This window comes from Scyliorhinus canicula, chromosome 11 (assembly GCF_902713615.1).
Source record: "Scyliorhinus canicula chromosome 11, sScyCan1.1, whole genome shotgun sequence".
In the NCBI taxonomy this organism is placed as follows: domain Eukaryota; kingdom Metazoa; phylum Chordata; class Chondrichthyes; order Carcharhiniformes; family Scyliorhinidae; genus Scyliorhinus; species Scyliorhinus canicula.
The window spans coordinates 34,944,185-34,958,028 of record NC_052156.1 but is presented as its reverse complement, the minus strand read 5'-3'; the positions used below and the strand labels follow the sequence as shown (position 1 = coordinate 34,958,028).

General features: G+C 46.9%; 1 protein-coding gene across 1 annotated transcript in view; it reads right to left on the bottom strand.

Moving 5' to 3' along the window:
• The window catches only part of ninj1 (ninjurin 1), a 51,477-nt gene extending 43,961 nt beyond the window's left edge, over window positions 1-7,516 (bottom strand). Inside the window, exon 1 of the mRNA XM_038812755.1 lies at window positions 7,273-7,516. Within this exon, the coding sequence (XP_038668683.1) occupies window positions 7,273-7,341 (69 nt within the window). The 5' untranslated portion in view covers window positions 7,342-7,516. The remainder of the gene's footprint in view (window positions 1-7,272) is intronic.
• Between the last annotated feature and the right edge of the window lie 6,328 nt (window positions 7,517-13,844).

Sequence of the window (13,844 nt, the reverse complement as noted above, 5' to 3'; positions counted from 1 at the left end):
TATCTGTCTCAAATACAACTTTTGTTAAATATCCAGACTTGTCAGAGAATAAAAAGCTGTTTGAAAATGATTTCATGCCAAAGTGTGAAATTGTTCACATTATCATGTTGACTTTCTAGTAGGTATGTTAGTGGGTTTGATGTTTTTGTCCTGCAGATATTTTGGAAGTTTGATTAGCTTGAAATTTCTATTCTGCAGCGTTTCAGTGTAAAATAATGTGAACATTAATGCTCTCATGTTTTTCCTTTAGATATTTAATCAAAAAGTCACATTTAACAGTAATTCTGCTTGTTTCTATATTCATCTATATTGTGGATCAAAGGCTGGGATTTTACAGAGCCTTTGGGAGCAGGCCAGAGGCAGGAAGGCTGGCAAAGTGGCAAGGGAAGATATCAGGTGGCATCCCTGACAACCTCTTCTGCCATATGATTCTTTTCAGTAGAGAGAAAGATAGCAGATAGCCCACCCACATGGAGTTCAACTGAGCTAGGCTATCTTCTGCTGCCTAACTTGGGAAATGGACATTCACCAGGAAAACACGCAATGCCTTGTAGGGACAGTCAATAGACCTTACTTGGCCATTAACTAGCTTTAATTGAGTATCCTTTCCTGCCTTCAAGAAAATAGTCTGGAGCTGAATGGTGCTGACAAATGCTGGCTGCCCCATGAATCTCCATGCTCTTGCCATGTGGAAAGACTGCAAGGTAAATCCTGGCAGCCTCCATTTGGGCTCCTCGGGGGTCCCTACTTTTTGGATACTCTTGGCCAACAAAGGCCTCCTCCCCTGACAATAATTGGACCCCTGTGGCATCAGCATCACCTGGCCTCAGCAGCGACTAGCCAAGGCCTACCTGACTGGCCCTGGTGCCCCCAGACCCCACTTACCTGTCTGAGGGCACATGTTCAGCCATGCATCCTCTGCTGCAGAGCAGTGGTCATCCTAGCAGGAGTACTGCTGAAGTTGCTGGCCCTCAGTTTGGGCAGCTCTTGTTGATAGCTGCCTTGTTGACAGCAACCACTTGATTGGCTGCCACTTGTAAAATGTATCCCTCCTATCCACTGATGCACGGTTTCAACACACTAACCACCACTCCTCTTCCCCACCCACCCTGCAAACCAACCCCTTTCAGCCCTGGTTGCAAAATCTTGACTAAAGTTTTTATCTGTAGCATTCAGAGCCGTGCACATTTCTTTATTTTTTAACTGGACAAATGTTACTTAATAGACTGTATCCATTAGCAGTTGAAAAATCATGTTTCAGCCTGGCACTTTGGATCACATCCCATCGAATTGGTGAGAGGAAAGTTTACGCTATCATCTACAGACTAACTGAATTTGATATAATCCTGAGCAGTGTTAGTACTGACCATGGATCCATGGTGCTAGCAAAATAGCACCCTACCTAGGCCCACACCCCCGCCCTATCCCCACAACCCCACCTAACCTACGCATCTTTTGATGCTAAAATTGGCGCTTAAGTGTCGAAGGATGTGCAGGTTGGGTGAGGTGGTGGGGATAGGGCGGGGGAATGGACCAAGATGAGGTGCTCTTTCAGAGGGTTGTTGCAGACATGACTGACCGAATAGCCTCCTTCTGCACTGTAGGGATTCTACTCTATGAAAAATAGCTTAAATTTCACTCGGCCACAGAATGATGGCGTGGAAAATCCTATAGCAAAACAGGATTGTTCTCTCGGGGTGTCTAAAAATCACCCCCTAACCCAAATGTTATCCAAACATTTTAAAGCTTTCGATTGCTGCACATTTTCACATTTCTTGTGGTATGAGATACTTGGGTGGACTGTAAAAGTAGAGGGTAATAAAATCAAGGTCTTTGTGTATTGTATCATTTTTAATAATAATCCTCTTTCCATCATTTCTACTTGAAAGGTTTAGGTTTTGCCAATTGTCTTAAGGCTTCACTCTCATTATTCAACTGAAGTTTGTTGGGGAATTAAATGCTACGGTGCTTACGTAACATTGTCTTTTGACATTGGAACACGTGTTCAAGTCCAGCCTGGACTCAGGAAGGAGGTCACATTCTTTTGCTGGTAATTCGGATCTTATCCAATTACGTCACTGGGAATTTAGTAAAGCACAGTGTGGGCATACCAAATATTTCGATTACATTCATTTGATCTGTTAATAATGCCCAGCAGCACTGATGTAGTTTATTCCCTTTCAAATCTGGATTCTGTCTGGAGAGAATGTTTTGAGCTGTGGGTTGGATAATAGGAGTGATGAATTAGCGGACCTTAATGCTGGCATCGTTCATCATGCTTACAGCTGTATATTGTATTTCGCTGGCTTCTCACTTGAAGAATTCACCTCACCTTTTTGGTTTCATCCTATTTTCTGTCTCCCTTATCAGCCACAGAGCCTTAGCTTTGTATGCTCTACCTTTCCCACATGTTGAAATGTGCCTGCTGTATCTCCTCAATGATCATCCAATCATTCTTTGTTCCGCTGGCTTTGGTTCCATTTTAGATCCCCTCCACACTCCATTAAAGTTTCTTCGAGTTTTGATCTATTTTAAATTGTTCCCTGTTCTGCTTCATTACTTATCTAAAACTTCTGATTCAATAATAACTCTTACCCAAGGGTCCCCCCATAAACATTTGGTCTCTGTGGGCCATCCCATTTCACAGCACCAGGTCGGCAATGCTGCCTTCCCAGCTAGACCGAGAACATACTGGTCAGGGAAGTTCTTAATAAAATTCAGAAATTCCTTACACTCATTTCCCCTTTACGCTAACATTATCGCAATTGATATAAAGTCGCCAATATCACAACTAGTTTTTGCGCATCTCTGATTTCCCTATGCATTTGCTCCTCTATTTCTCTAAATAGTTGGGAGACCAATGGAATATCCCCAGTAGTGTGATCACATATTTCTTTTCAATTCCAGAAAAATAGGTTCTGTCCATAAAAGCAAATTACTGTGGACGCTATAATGCAGATTCTGTCCATGTTATCTTGAGGATATTGTTTCTTCCCAATGTTACAATGTCTTTCCTCATACTGCCACCCCACTTCTTATTCTCCTTCACTATCTTTTCAGAACACTTTGGGGTAAATTTTCCTGCCGCGGGAGTTATTGTGGGACCATTGAAAGGTCCGTTGACCTCAGGCAGGAAGTTCTGGTCTCGGAGCTGGAAAATCCCAATCCTTGTAACATGAATATTAAGCACCCAGTCCTTACAATTTTTAAGCCAGGTTTCCTTTACTGCTACTACGTCATATTCCCATACACATATTTCTGTGTGTAGCTCACCAACCCTATTCACCACACTTTGTTTACATACATATGTTCTAAATCTAAATTCTTCCTAGTCTTCTGGTCCTTAGTCTCCTGGTCCTATCTAATATAGTATTACTTCTTCCTTTAGTAATGTCCAATACTCACAACTTTATGCATCATCTTCCACTTATGGACTTCTACATGCTGATGACCACCCCCTTCCAATTTGGTTTAAACCCTCCCTAACCACATGAGTGAACCTCTCCAGGACATTGGTCCCAGCCTGTTGAGGGGCAACCCTTCCCTTTCAAAAAGGCAAAAAGGTGCCTTGTGCCCCAGAATTGGGTCCCAATGCTCCTCAAGCTGAAGCTCTCCCTCTCGCACCATGCCTCAAGACACATTGATCCTCCTATCTCTATGTGGCACCGGAAATAATCCAGAGGGCCTACTTTTTAACTTTCTCCCTAGCTCCTGGAAGTTTGACTGTGGGACCTCAATACCCACCTGTGTCATTGCTACTGATGTGTACCACAATTTATGGCTCACTCGCCTCCTCCTGTAGAAAAATCTGTGATTTCCTTTGCCCCTATCACCAAGAAGGCAATAGACCATAGGGGACTTGGGATGAAGGTTACAGAAATGAATGTCTATTCCCTTAACTATGGAATATCCCAGAACGACTGCATTTCTGCTCTTTGTTGTTCCTTCCTGTGCAGTCCATGATCAATTAGGGCCATGGTCTAAACTGCACTCCATCAAGGAGTTGTCACTACCAACATTCGCTCATGCTGACTGCCGGTTTAAGCATGAAACCCACTTCAAAGACCCCTGAACTTCCCTCTTCCTACTCATTTGGGTGACCATGCGGTCTACTATCCTGAGCATTCTCTGGGCTGGATTCTCCGGTTTCCCAGCCGTGTATTTCTTGGTGGCGCGATGGGATACTGACTTCCCGCAGCTTGTCAACGGGATTTCCCATTGAAGCCACCCCACACTGCTGGGAAACCTGGGTGCGGGGGTGCGCTGCTGGCAGGAAAAGTGAATTGCAATGGCTATAGAATTCCTGCCTCTGTCCAAGTCGGAAAGGAACCTTTTCCAAAACCCACTTCATGAATTGATCCAGAAAACGTGGCCTTCCCTAATGCTCTGCAGTGTCTCCAGCTATCCTTCAAGCTCGGAAACCCTGAGCAGGTGCTCAAGCTGTTGGCGACAGTCCCCACACATGTGGTACCTAAGACACATGAAGTGTTCTGAAGTTCCCAAATGGCGCAGGGAACAGATTTCAGCTGTCCATGCATGATCTTAAAAAAATGATAGTCCCTCTCTTGGAATGCAGTTAGTACCTTGTCCAAACAATTTATTTTAATTAATGCCTCTAGACCTGTTCTGCATTCATTATTTATTAATAACTGTTATACTCACACCAATTCAATGTTTTTAAGTGTCCAGCCGCTAGGTTAGACCAAGGCCCTAGTTTAAAGAGCAGAAAAGAGGTGGGGAGGGGGAAAGAGAGAAAAAGAAATGTTCCCCTACCAATCACTTACCTGGCTTCCAGTGATGCAATGATTTGATTTTTGATGGTGATTTGTATTGTTGCTGTCGTAAAAATCCCACCTCAACCCGCTCCAATAATAATCAACACCTCTGGCATTCATGGGGAGGGGAAAAAAAGATCCAAGAGAAAGCAAAAAAAACTCAACCTCGAGGGAGTCCGAAGGAACCCAATCCTCCCCAAGGCAAAGAAATTTGCCCAGGCCGTCGCAGGTTAAAGGCATGCTGGATTTTCCGATTCTGCGGCTATGTTCGGAGGATGTGTCTGGTCTTACGACCAAAAGGTCGGCGCCACCCCAGCACGGATGCTCCTTCCGGTGGGGGGCAAGCAGCCGCGTCATTTAAAGCCCCCGGCTTTACCTGCCAACGCAGAAGCAGAATGGCCGGGTCCATGGCCGCGCATGCGCATGGCGGCCATGCCGTACAACATGGCAAATACTGACCTCTGTAATCCCCTTGTCAACCCCGGACCACCCCTCACCAATCCTCCCAGCCCCCGCCAATGGCCCTCCAGCCACCTGAACGGCTCCCCCCCCCCCCCCCCCCCCCCCCACCCCGACTTGGCGGCCCTGGACACAGTCGGCAGCCACCACACCAGGTTCACAAAAGTTGAAAGGACACATGTCCCGCGCCGTCAGCAAGTCGGCCCATCGGGGGCAGAGCATCGAGGGAGGTCCTCAGGTGACGTCCTGAGGCCGTCCCAATGGCGTGGTACGCCGTTTCTATGGGGGCGCAGCATCCGAAAAACGGTGCCCCCCCCCAGTTTTTGAACACGCTCCAGGATTTCCCAAGTAGTCCAACGATTGAAGCACAAGATACCATCACTTCTACCATGCTGTCTCTCTCACGCTCAGGCAGACAAAACCTAGACCCTAGCTGGGGGAGGAGGACCCAGCAGGCGCAGCCACCTCCAATCCCTCACAACAAGCATCGAGAACAGGATAACAAAAGGACCAGTGATCGATGGGCCCAACCGACCCCTGGTCTTGAAGACAGAATATGTTGTGCTCCGTCGAAACTAATGCACCCAGCCTCTAAATCAGGATTACCAAAGCACAGCAGCCAATCTTTCAAACTCAATCAGGAACTTGCCTCCTGCTTCTCGACAAGGGCCCAGGCTTAGGGACACACCTTGCCCGGCCCACCCTCTCCTGCACCAGACAGGATAGACGACACACCATGCAACAGGATTTTGACAACACGAGGGCAGGCCCTCACCGGGGAAATGCTCTTTCACGTGCAAGAACCTTTTCGTACCCCTCCACCACTCTCATAAAAGTACCCCGCAATTCTTCAAAATGAGCCTCAAAGACCTGAACCTCGAGTCAAGATCCTCAGTCAAGACCACACCTTCTATGACGGCCATCATCCAGATGTACGCAAGACCATGGAGGCGAGAGCCCACTCAACAGGAATTGCGTCACCCCGGCTCTCTCTAACCGCCACAAACAAGTAAGGATTTTAACATGTTTTCTTGGCTCTTCTTCGCAGAAACACTGGTCAGGAACTTCCTGGGACATAGTACACCAAAACGAAAGATGACAATAAAGCATGCAGCAGGATAAAATGATGGATTGGAGGATGAGTGGAGCTTGCAGAAACACGCCCACTCCTGCGCTCACATTACATGAACCCCACTCCCCACCCCACCCCAGTAAATGTTTTTTTTTAATTACTGTCCTTAGCTATACGTCTGTCCTATGTATGACTGGCAAGCCAATCAGTTATAGGGATGGTCACTAAGTAGCTGATTTGCCAGTGACACATATGCTGAATGCATGAAAATAATCTGTCGGTCATACACATGCACTGTGGCAACTATTAAAAACAAATGGATATCTGAATGCCTATGACCAAAGAATATGGACTGCAGGGGGAAAAACTTCTGCCACTCATTAATATTTTTCAGGATTCAAACGTCTCGAGGTTTGCATTTCACATTATCTGCCCTTTCCAATTGTGGTCTGTCCTGTACACATTATTGCTGGGGGACCCTCCTGCCCTGTTTACAAACTAATGCAACAATAAATGTGTGGTGTTCAAGGCAGCCTTTCATTCACTCGGTGCCAGGAGGATGAGCAGCTCTCGCCCAACATAACTGCTCTTTATCCCCGTTATCTTCGCAAAGGGCTTCCCAGTATCCACCGACTGGCATTGGAAAAAGCCGCCGGTCTATTCTGAGATTTCAAATAAAGTATTTAATGGGCGCGTCCATCTATGGATATACATATATTTTTCACATTCCCCGGCGCTGTTTTTCTGGAATCCCCACATTACAATGAAGCGTTTGCAGGTCGGATGGAAGGCAGCTGGGCCTAACTCGTAGAGCTAAATCCAAACATGTCCACCTGTGGCCGGCAGCAGTAAGTGGTGCGGCCAGGGGCTGGCTTTGTGTCCGCTCTGAGCGCCCGCAGCCCGCAGTGGCGGGAGCTGGCTGTGTGTGTGTGGGTGCGAGTCGCAGCCACTCTGCCGCTTCCTTACCTCACCCACACCCCCATCTCTGCCGCCGTTCCTCGGATCGCCGTTCAGCTCTATGTTTTCCGACTCCATCGCGTTCCACCACTCTTCTCCAGAAACGAGGGAAGTTATGTCAAGTGCAGGAAGGTGCTCGGCGTCCGCAATGTAACTCTCTGTCTCTGTGTGTGACTGTAGTACAGTATTCCAGCGGTCTCACAGGATGAGGGCGTCCCCTCGGACTAACTGGCCGGGCAGTACTGACATCTACACTGGAGGGGAACTCCACCTAGTGGGATCATGTCGATCAGAAGCTTTCAGTTCACTGTTTGAGTTTCAATTGTAAAGTCCACTTAACTGCTCGGTTCCTCAAATTAGTCAGCCTCAATGTGCATTTTTGTGAAGTTAGTGAATCTTTTTAAAAAGATTTTTTTAATTATTCTCCTCATTTCCCACATTTTCATCAAATACTCAACAAAAGATAACCAACAATAACAAATACAGGATCAATCCCCCAACCATCATCCCCTTCAACATACAAACCCAAAAAGTTCATGAATCTTAACCTGCTGTACACTTCAACAATATACTTCATTGGCTTTATGAGGCGCCTCTGGAGTTTCAGGGCGTGGTATTTGGAGAGTACCCCCAGTGAAACGCTGGGGCCCTCCCAGGTAAGCTTTGCACTGTAATTGCCGGGAAATGTAAACTTCCGGTGGACAATTGCCTTGCACTGGGAACCATCTGAAAATATTATTTAAATTACAAACTTTAGGGGCGGCATGATGGTGCAGTGGTTAGCACTGCTGCCTCACGCCGCTGAGGACCCGGGTTCGATGCCGGCCCAGGATCACTGTGTGGAGTTTGCACATTCTCCTTGTGTCTGCGTGGGTCTCACCCCCAACAACCCAAAGATGTGCAGGTTAAGTGGATTGGCCACACTAATTGGAATATTTTTTTTAAATGACAAACTTTGGATGGTTTTGACTGGTTTACATCAATAGTTCCCAGAAAAAGTTAGAAGGATTCAAGCTGCTTCTGGATAACTACAGTACAGATCCACCCAGACCACTCACTGGACTACTCTCACGGGACTCCCCTCACATCTCAAATGCCCAGGAGACATCCCCCACTTTCTAACTACCCCATAACTGGACTCCCTCACCGCCCACCATCCCCCCAATGGGGCACAGCCCCCCTTGCCTCATCATGGGACTCCCCAACCCCCTTTCTTCCCCTTTGTGGAAAATCTCCCCCCATGGGGGCTCTTCCCCACCACCGCACCCCCATCGAGACCCCACCTGCTGGGCCCGACTGCCAGCATCCCCCAAACCCTGTGCCATTGCCAGGTCTGGCTCACTCCACTCACTTCCAAAACTTGAACAGAAACATCCCCCAAGTGTCAACCCTACCCCTCATGCCTCCCTCACCCACCTCAATGCTGCCATGTCCAACTCTTCACACTCCCCCCACCTAAGCCCAACTTGACCCACCACACACACTCTCTGCCCCCTCCCAAGGCCCAACTCGCATCACCCCAACAGGTCCGACCTGACACCCCCCCCCCCCACAAAGTCCCAACCTAACCTGAGAACCCCCAGGGCCCAACCCAGCCAGACCAAACCCAACCCGATTTCCCCCCCCCCCCCTTCCCCCAGGGCCCGACCACGTGACTTATCCAGCTACCATTCCCAGTACATTCTGCTGATCAATTTTCATGCCATCCATTACCTCTATCACCTCCCGCCAGACAATAGTTTAGCAACATCCGAGATAGCACGGTGGCATAGTGGTTAGTATGGCTGCCTCACAGTGCCAGGGACCCAGGTTCGATTGCGATCTCGGGTTACTGTCTGTGTGGAGCTTCTCCCCATGTCTGCATGGGTTTTTCTCCCACAGCCCAAAAATGTTCAGGTTAAGTGGATTGGCCACGCTAAATTGCCCTAAGTGTCCAAAAGATACGTGGGGTTACAGGGATAGGGCCTAGGTGGTGTGCTCTTTCGGAAGATTGGTGCAGATGTGATGAGCCGAATGGCCTTCTTCTGCACTGTAGGGATTCTATGAATCCTCTTCCTTAGTAAACACCATACAAAGTGCTTATTAAGTATTCTAGCCCCGTCCTGTGCCTCCATGATAGAGCACCCTATTTGGCCCTAATAGCCGCTAAACTGCCTGCTATTACTCGCTTACCTTTTATATATCTGTAGAAGATTTTGGGGTTATTTTTTACGATAAATGCCATTCTATTCTCATATTATCCTTTTGCCAGTCTTACTTTTCCTCTTCACCTCTTGTCTCAGTTTATTGTAATTTGGCCTGGTTCTTGTTGAAGAATTCACCTGACATACACCATACACTCCTAGGTTTGGTTGCCTCTACTTTCCCTCATTTGGAATGCAATAGCCTGTACTTGAAACATCTCCTCCTTAAAGATCATTCATCATTCTGCTACAGTTTTTCCTGCCAAATTTTGGTTACTTTTTGTCCCAGTTAGATTCATTTATATCCCGTTGAAATTAGCTCTCTTCCAATTTAGAAGTTTGACTTTAAACTGTTCCTTTCTCTTCTCCATTATTATTTGAACATTAAGGGCAGCATGGTGGCACAGTGGTTAGCATTGCTGTCTACGGCGCTGAGGACCTGGGTTCGAATCTCGGCCCTGGGTCACTGTCCGTGTGGAGTTTGCACATTCTCCCCACAACCCAAAGATGTGTAGGATACGTGGATTGGCCATGCTAAATTGCCCCTTAATTGGAAAAAACAATTGGGTACTCTAAAAAATGTTATAAAATTATTTGAACATTATGTTATCATGATCACACACTGAAGTGTTCTCCCAGACACCTAATCCACTTGACTCACTTCATTCCCCAGCACCAGATCCAGCAACATTATTTCCTAACCATAGATATCACACCTCCTGCTGGATAATCAGTGTTACTGAATATCCTCCAGGATTTGATATGATTTTGATATGTAGATTTTCTTCAAGCTGACTTAATCTTCTACAGAAAGCCAATAAACAGTTAAATGTCATCACCACTTGCAATGTTTCATCAGCTTTGAGCTCTCTCCACAGATACTATCAATAATCTCCATGCTAAAATTGAGTCCTCTAAAGGGGTTTGACTTGTAACATTACTATGATAGCATTTGAATGACGATGATAGAAATTGGAACTCGTACCAGGGCCATGGGGTTCAAATTTACCCAAAAACAATGAAGTGAACATATTCTTTCTTCCTGGAATATAGAAAATAATTACTAATGGGCATAGCCACAAAGCTGTTCCACACGTTTCCCCTGTCAAACCCAAGCTCTCTTATAGCCTTCCAGTTGTTCATTGCATTTGTAATTGTCCACATTTCAGGAAGGTACATCTTCAAAATGCAATGCAAACCATCTAGACAATTTCAATTGACTGAGCAGCTACAGACTTTCGGGGCTGGCAGGGGGGGGGGGGGGGGGGGGGCGTGGGCGGAAGTATCAGGTTTCCACGACCCTTATGAACAAGGTTCTGACTGGCTTCACTCCTTATCCCCATGAGACTCCCCCACTTTCTCATTTTAACATCATTCATAATTTTATGAAATAACAGTTCCGGAGTCCTCCACCAGAGGATATTGCCTGTATTTACTCTATTGAATCACTACCATTTTAAAGACCTTAATTAGAACACCACTCAACCTTCCCATCTTAAGGGAATACGAGCCAAGTTTGTGCTACTTATCTTCATTATTTAGCCTTCTAAACCCTGATAATCTGCTGAATCTGAACTATATTACTTCAAAGGCCAATATATCTTTCCGGGGCTCAGTGCCCAAAACTTATTGTATCTCTGGAGAGGCATTTTTAAAAAAGACTAAAACAGAAATACAAAAGAGAAAACTACTAAATACAACAAAATAAAAGAAAAAAAAGCAAAGTGGAATGATTGAAGAACATAGGTCGTCACACAGGAGAGGTTTTAATTTCATCCATCACCACCCATTCATAAACAGAAAGGTGTTTTGGGTTTTTGATTCCCGCCTGTATAAGTGGTATTTTCCCCGACCCTTCCATTTTGAAGTGATCCGATCCTCTGTTAATAAGCCCACAGTAAACTCAAAACAGGGTAAAATCAGAGATTAAAGAAAATTACTGCAGATGCTGGAATCTGAAAGAAAAACAGAAAATACTGGACAATCTCAGCAGGTCTGACGGCATCTGTGGAGAGAGAAGGGAGCTAACGTTTTGAGTCTGGATGACCCTTTGTCAAATCAGAGATTAGTCTATTTTACACACACTCAAAACACAGAACGTGGGTTCGCAACACCACCCCCTCAGCCACCCCCAGTACATTCAGACAGTAAAAGAGGGATAATGGAAGGAAAGAGGAGGATAATAATAATCACTTACTGTCACAAATAGGCTTCAATGAAGTTACTGTGAAAAGCCCCTAGTCACCACATTCTGGCACCTGTTTGGGGAGGCTGGTACAGGAATTGAACCCACACTGCTGGTCTTGCTCTGCATTATAAGCCAGCTGTCTTAGCCCACTGTGCTAAACCAGCACAGGATAAGGGCAAATACCACAAAGTAAGAATTCTAATTTCATATGAGTCCAGAATTAAAAGTCCAATGGGGTATTCCTTCAGAGACGTTTCGCTGATGCTGATGAGAGGTAATCCACTTTTCTGGTCGCGCTGACTTCCACAATGGCAGAAGCCTGTAGAGGTTAATTAGCCTTGTAGCAGGCACTAGTACAGAAGTTCAGATGTCCCAGTGGAAACAGTGTAGATGTATTCCAGGCTATTTAAACCCAAACAGAACTCTAGTTCTGCTGCTTTTTCCTATTGATGGAAGGTGGCACAGTGCCTCCTTTGGCTTCACAAGGCAATATTACGGATTTTAACAGCTTTGGGGAGGAGTGGTGGATGTGACATACTCCTACTTCTTCATCTTGGTTTGGACAAAGGATGAATATTCCTGGTCTGGAATTTTCAGGTGGTTACTGTTTCATCCATAAATGAGTTTGCTAGAGGTTTCAGGGTCATTTGTCCTCACAGATGGAACATCTCTGTTGGCCAGGGCTTTGCCTTGGGAATGTAAAGGGGCCTTTTTTGCATTTTCTTGGAGTTTGATTTCTGTAATCAAAAGGGGGCATTAGCACATGTTTAGGGATAGCAAATTTGCTGTGGTTTTCTGAAAGTAAGTAGACGAAAAAACAAGATTAAAGACAATGGAAAAACCTCTTGAGAATCACATGCAGGATAAAACATGTTACAGATTCACTATGAGCCCATTTTACTATCCTATCCTGGCAATTTCACCCCTCAAAGCCCACTTACAGTAAACTTCCATTAGCAACAAAATACGTCGAAGTCCAGTTATGATTCCACCCTATGTTCACAAGATGATTGTGGATGGCAAAGGCCATCTAGCCCAGATGACCTCATCCATCCAGATTGCCATATGTATTAGAAGCAGGAGTTGGCCATTCGACCCCTCGAGTCTGGTCCACCATTTGATAACATTGGACCACAAGACCATACGATCGTAAGATGTTGGAGCAGAAGCAAGTTACCCGGACCATCGAATCTGCTCTGCCATTCAATGAGATCTGTGTCGGGATTCTCTTCGGCCGACGCTGGAATTGGGAAAAGTGATTGGGTGGGGAATCAAGCGTAAGAAGAAAATCGTGGCCGGCGCCAGGCGCCCAACAGAATACCACGCTCCGGAGCCTTGACAGCACTGTCAATGCATTCTACTCTGCACGTTCAGTAAACGCCATTGGCATATCATTAGTGGTCTGACCGGTATTCTCCGTGTCTCCACGGTACTCCGTCTCTACCCGGAGGAATTACCGAAGGTGGGTTTCACTTCTGGTTTTAAAAATCGGGGTTCAGGCGCCGTGGATGATGAGGGAGAGAGAGGAAGTAGGATGTGTGGAAGTACGACTGTGGGCAGCCGGTCCTGGGGGGGTTGGAGGTCTGCCAGGGCCAGTGGGGAGCAGCAAGAGTGAAGGGGGTGACCAGGGGCTGGGCCGTGGGGTCAGGGTAACCCCCCTTAGGATCCAGGGCATCCAGGCATGGACAACCATTGCCACAGCCTGCAAGGCAGCCATCTTTCTGCACACCCCACTGACCACCCACCGTGGCCTGTGGTTGCGCAGAGTGACACCGGCCGTATGGGTACCCGCACCCCACCACCCCATCTCCCATCCTCCACCCCACCAAGATCAACCCCCCTAACCAGCCGCCACCCACCGATGGGGCATGATGTGGCTATCCAAGAGTAACGCCCAGCGTAGCCCTGGTGCCAGACAGGTCTGTAGAATGTACCGCTGGCATGTGTGGCAGCAGCTAATGGTATCCTGACAGCAGGGACAGGCGGCAGAGACAGAAGACCCCACAATGCCGGGCACCGACGGGGCCAAGGGTGCAGAGGGCAGAGTGGCTAGGGGAATAACTGGGTGTGGGCGAGGGGATGGGGGGGTGGAAGGGGACACGCAGGTGCAGTGGCTGCAGTGCAGACCAGAGGCCCCCCGTGTATCCTAGTGGACCTGGTTGGGCATGGGGTTACACACCATGCTAATAGATCTGCCTTTTCCCCTCTGC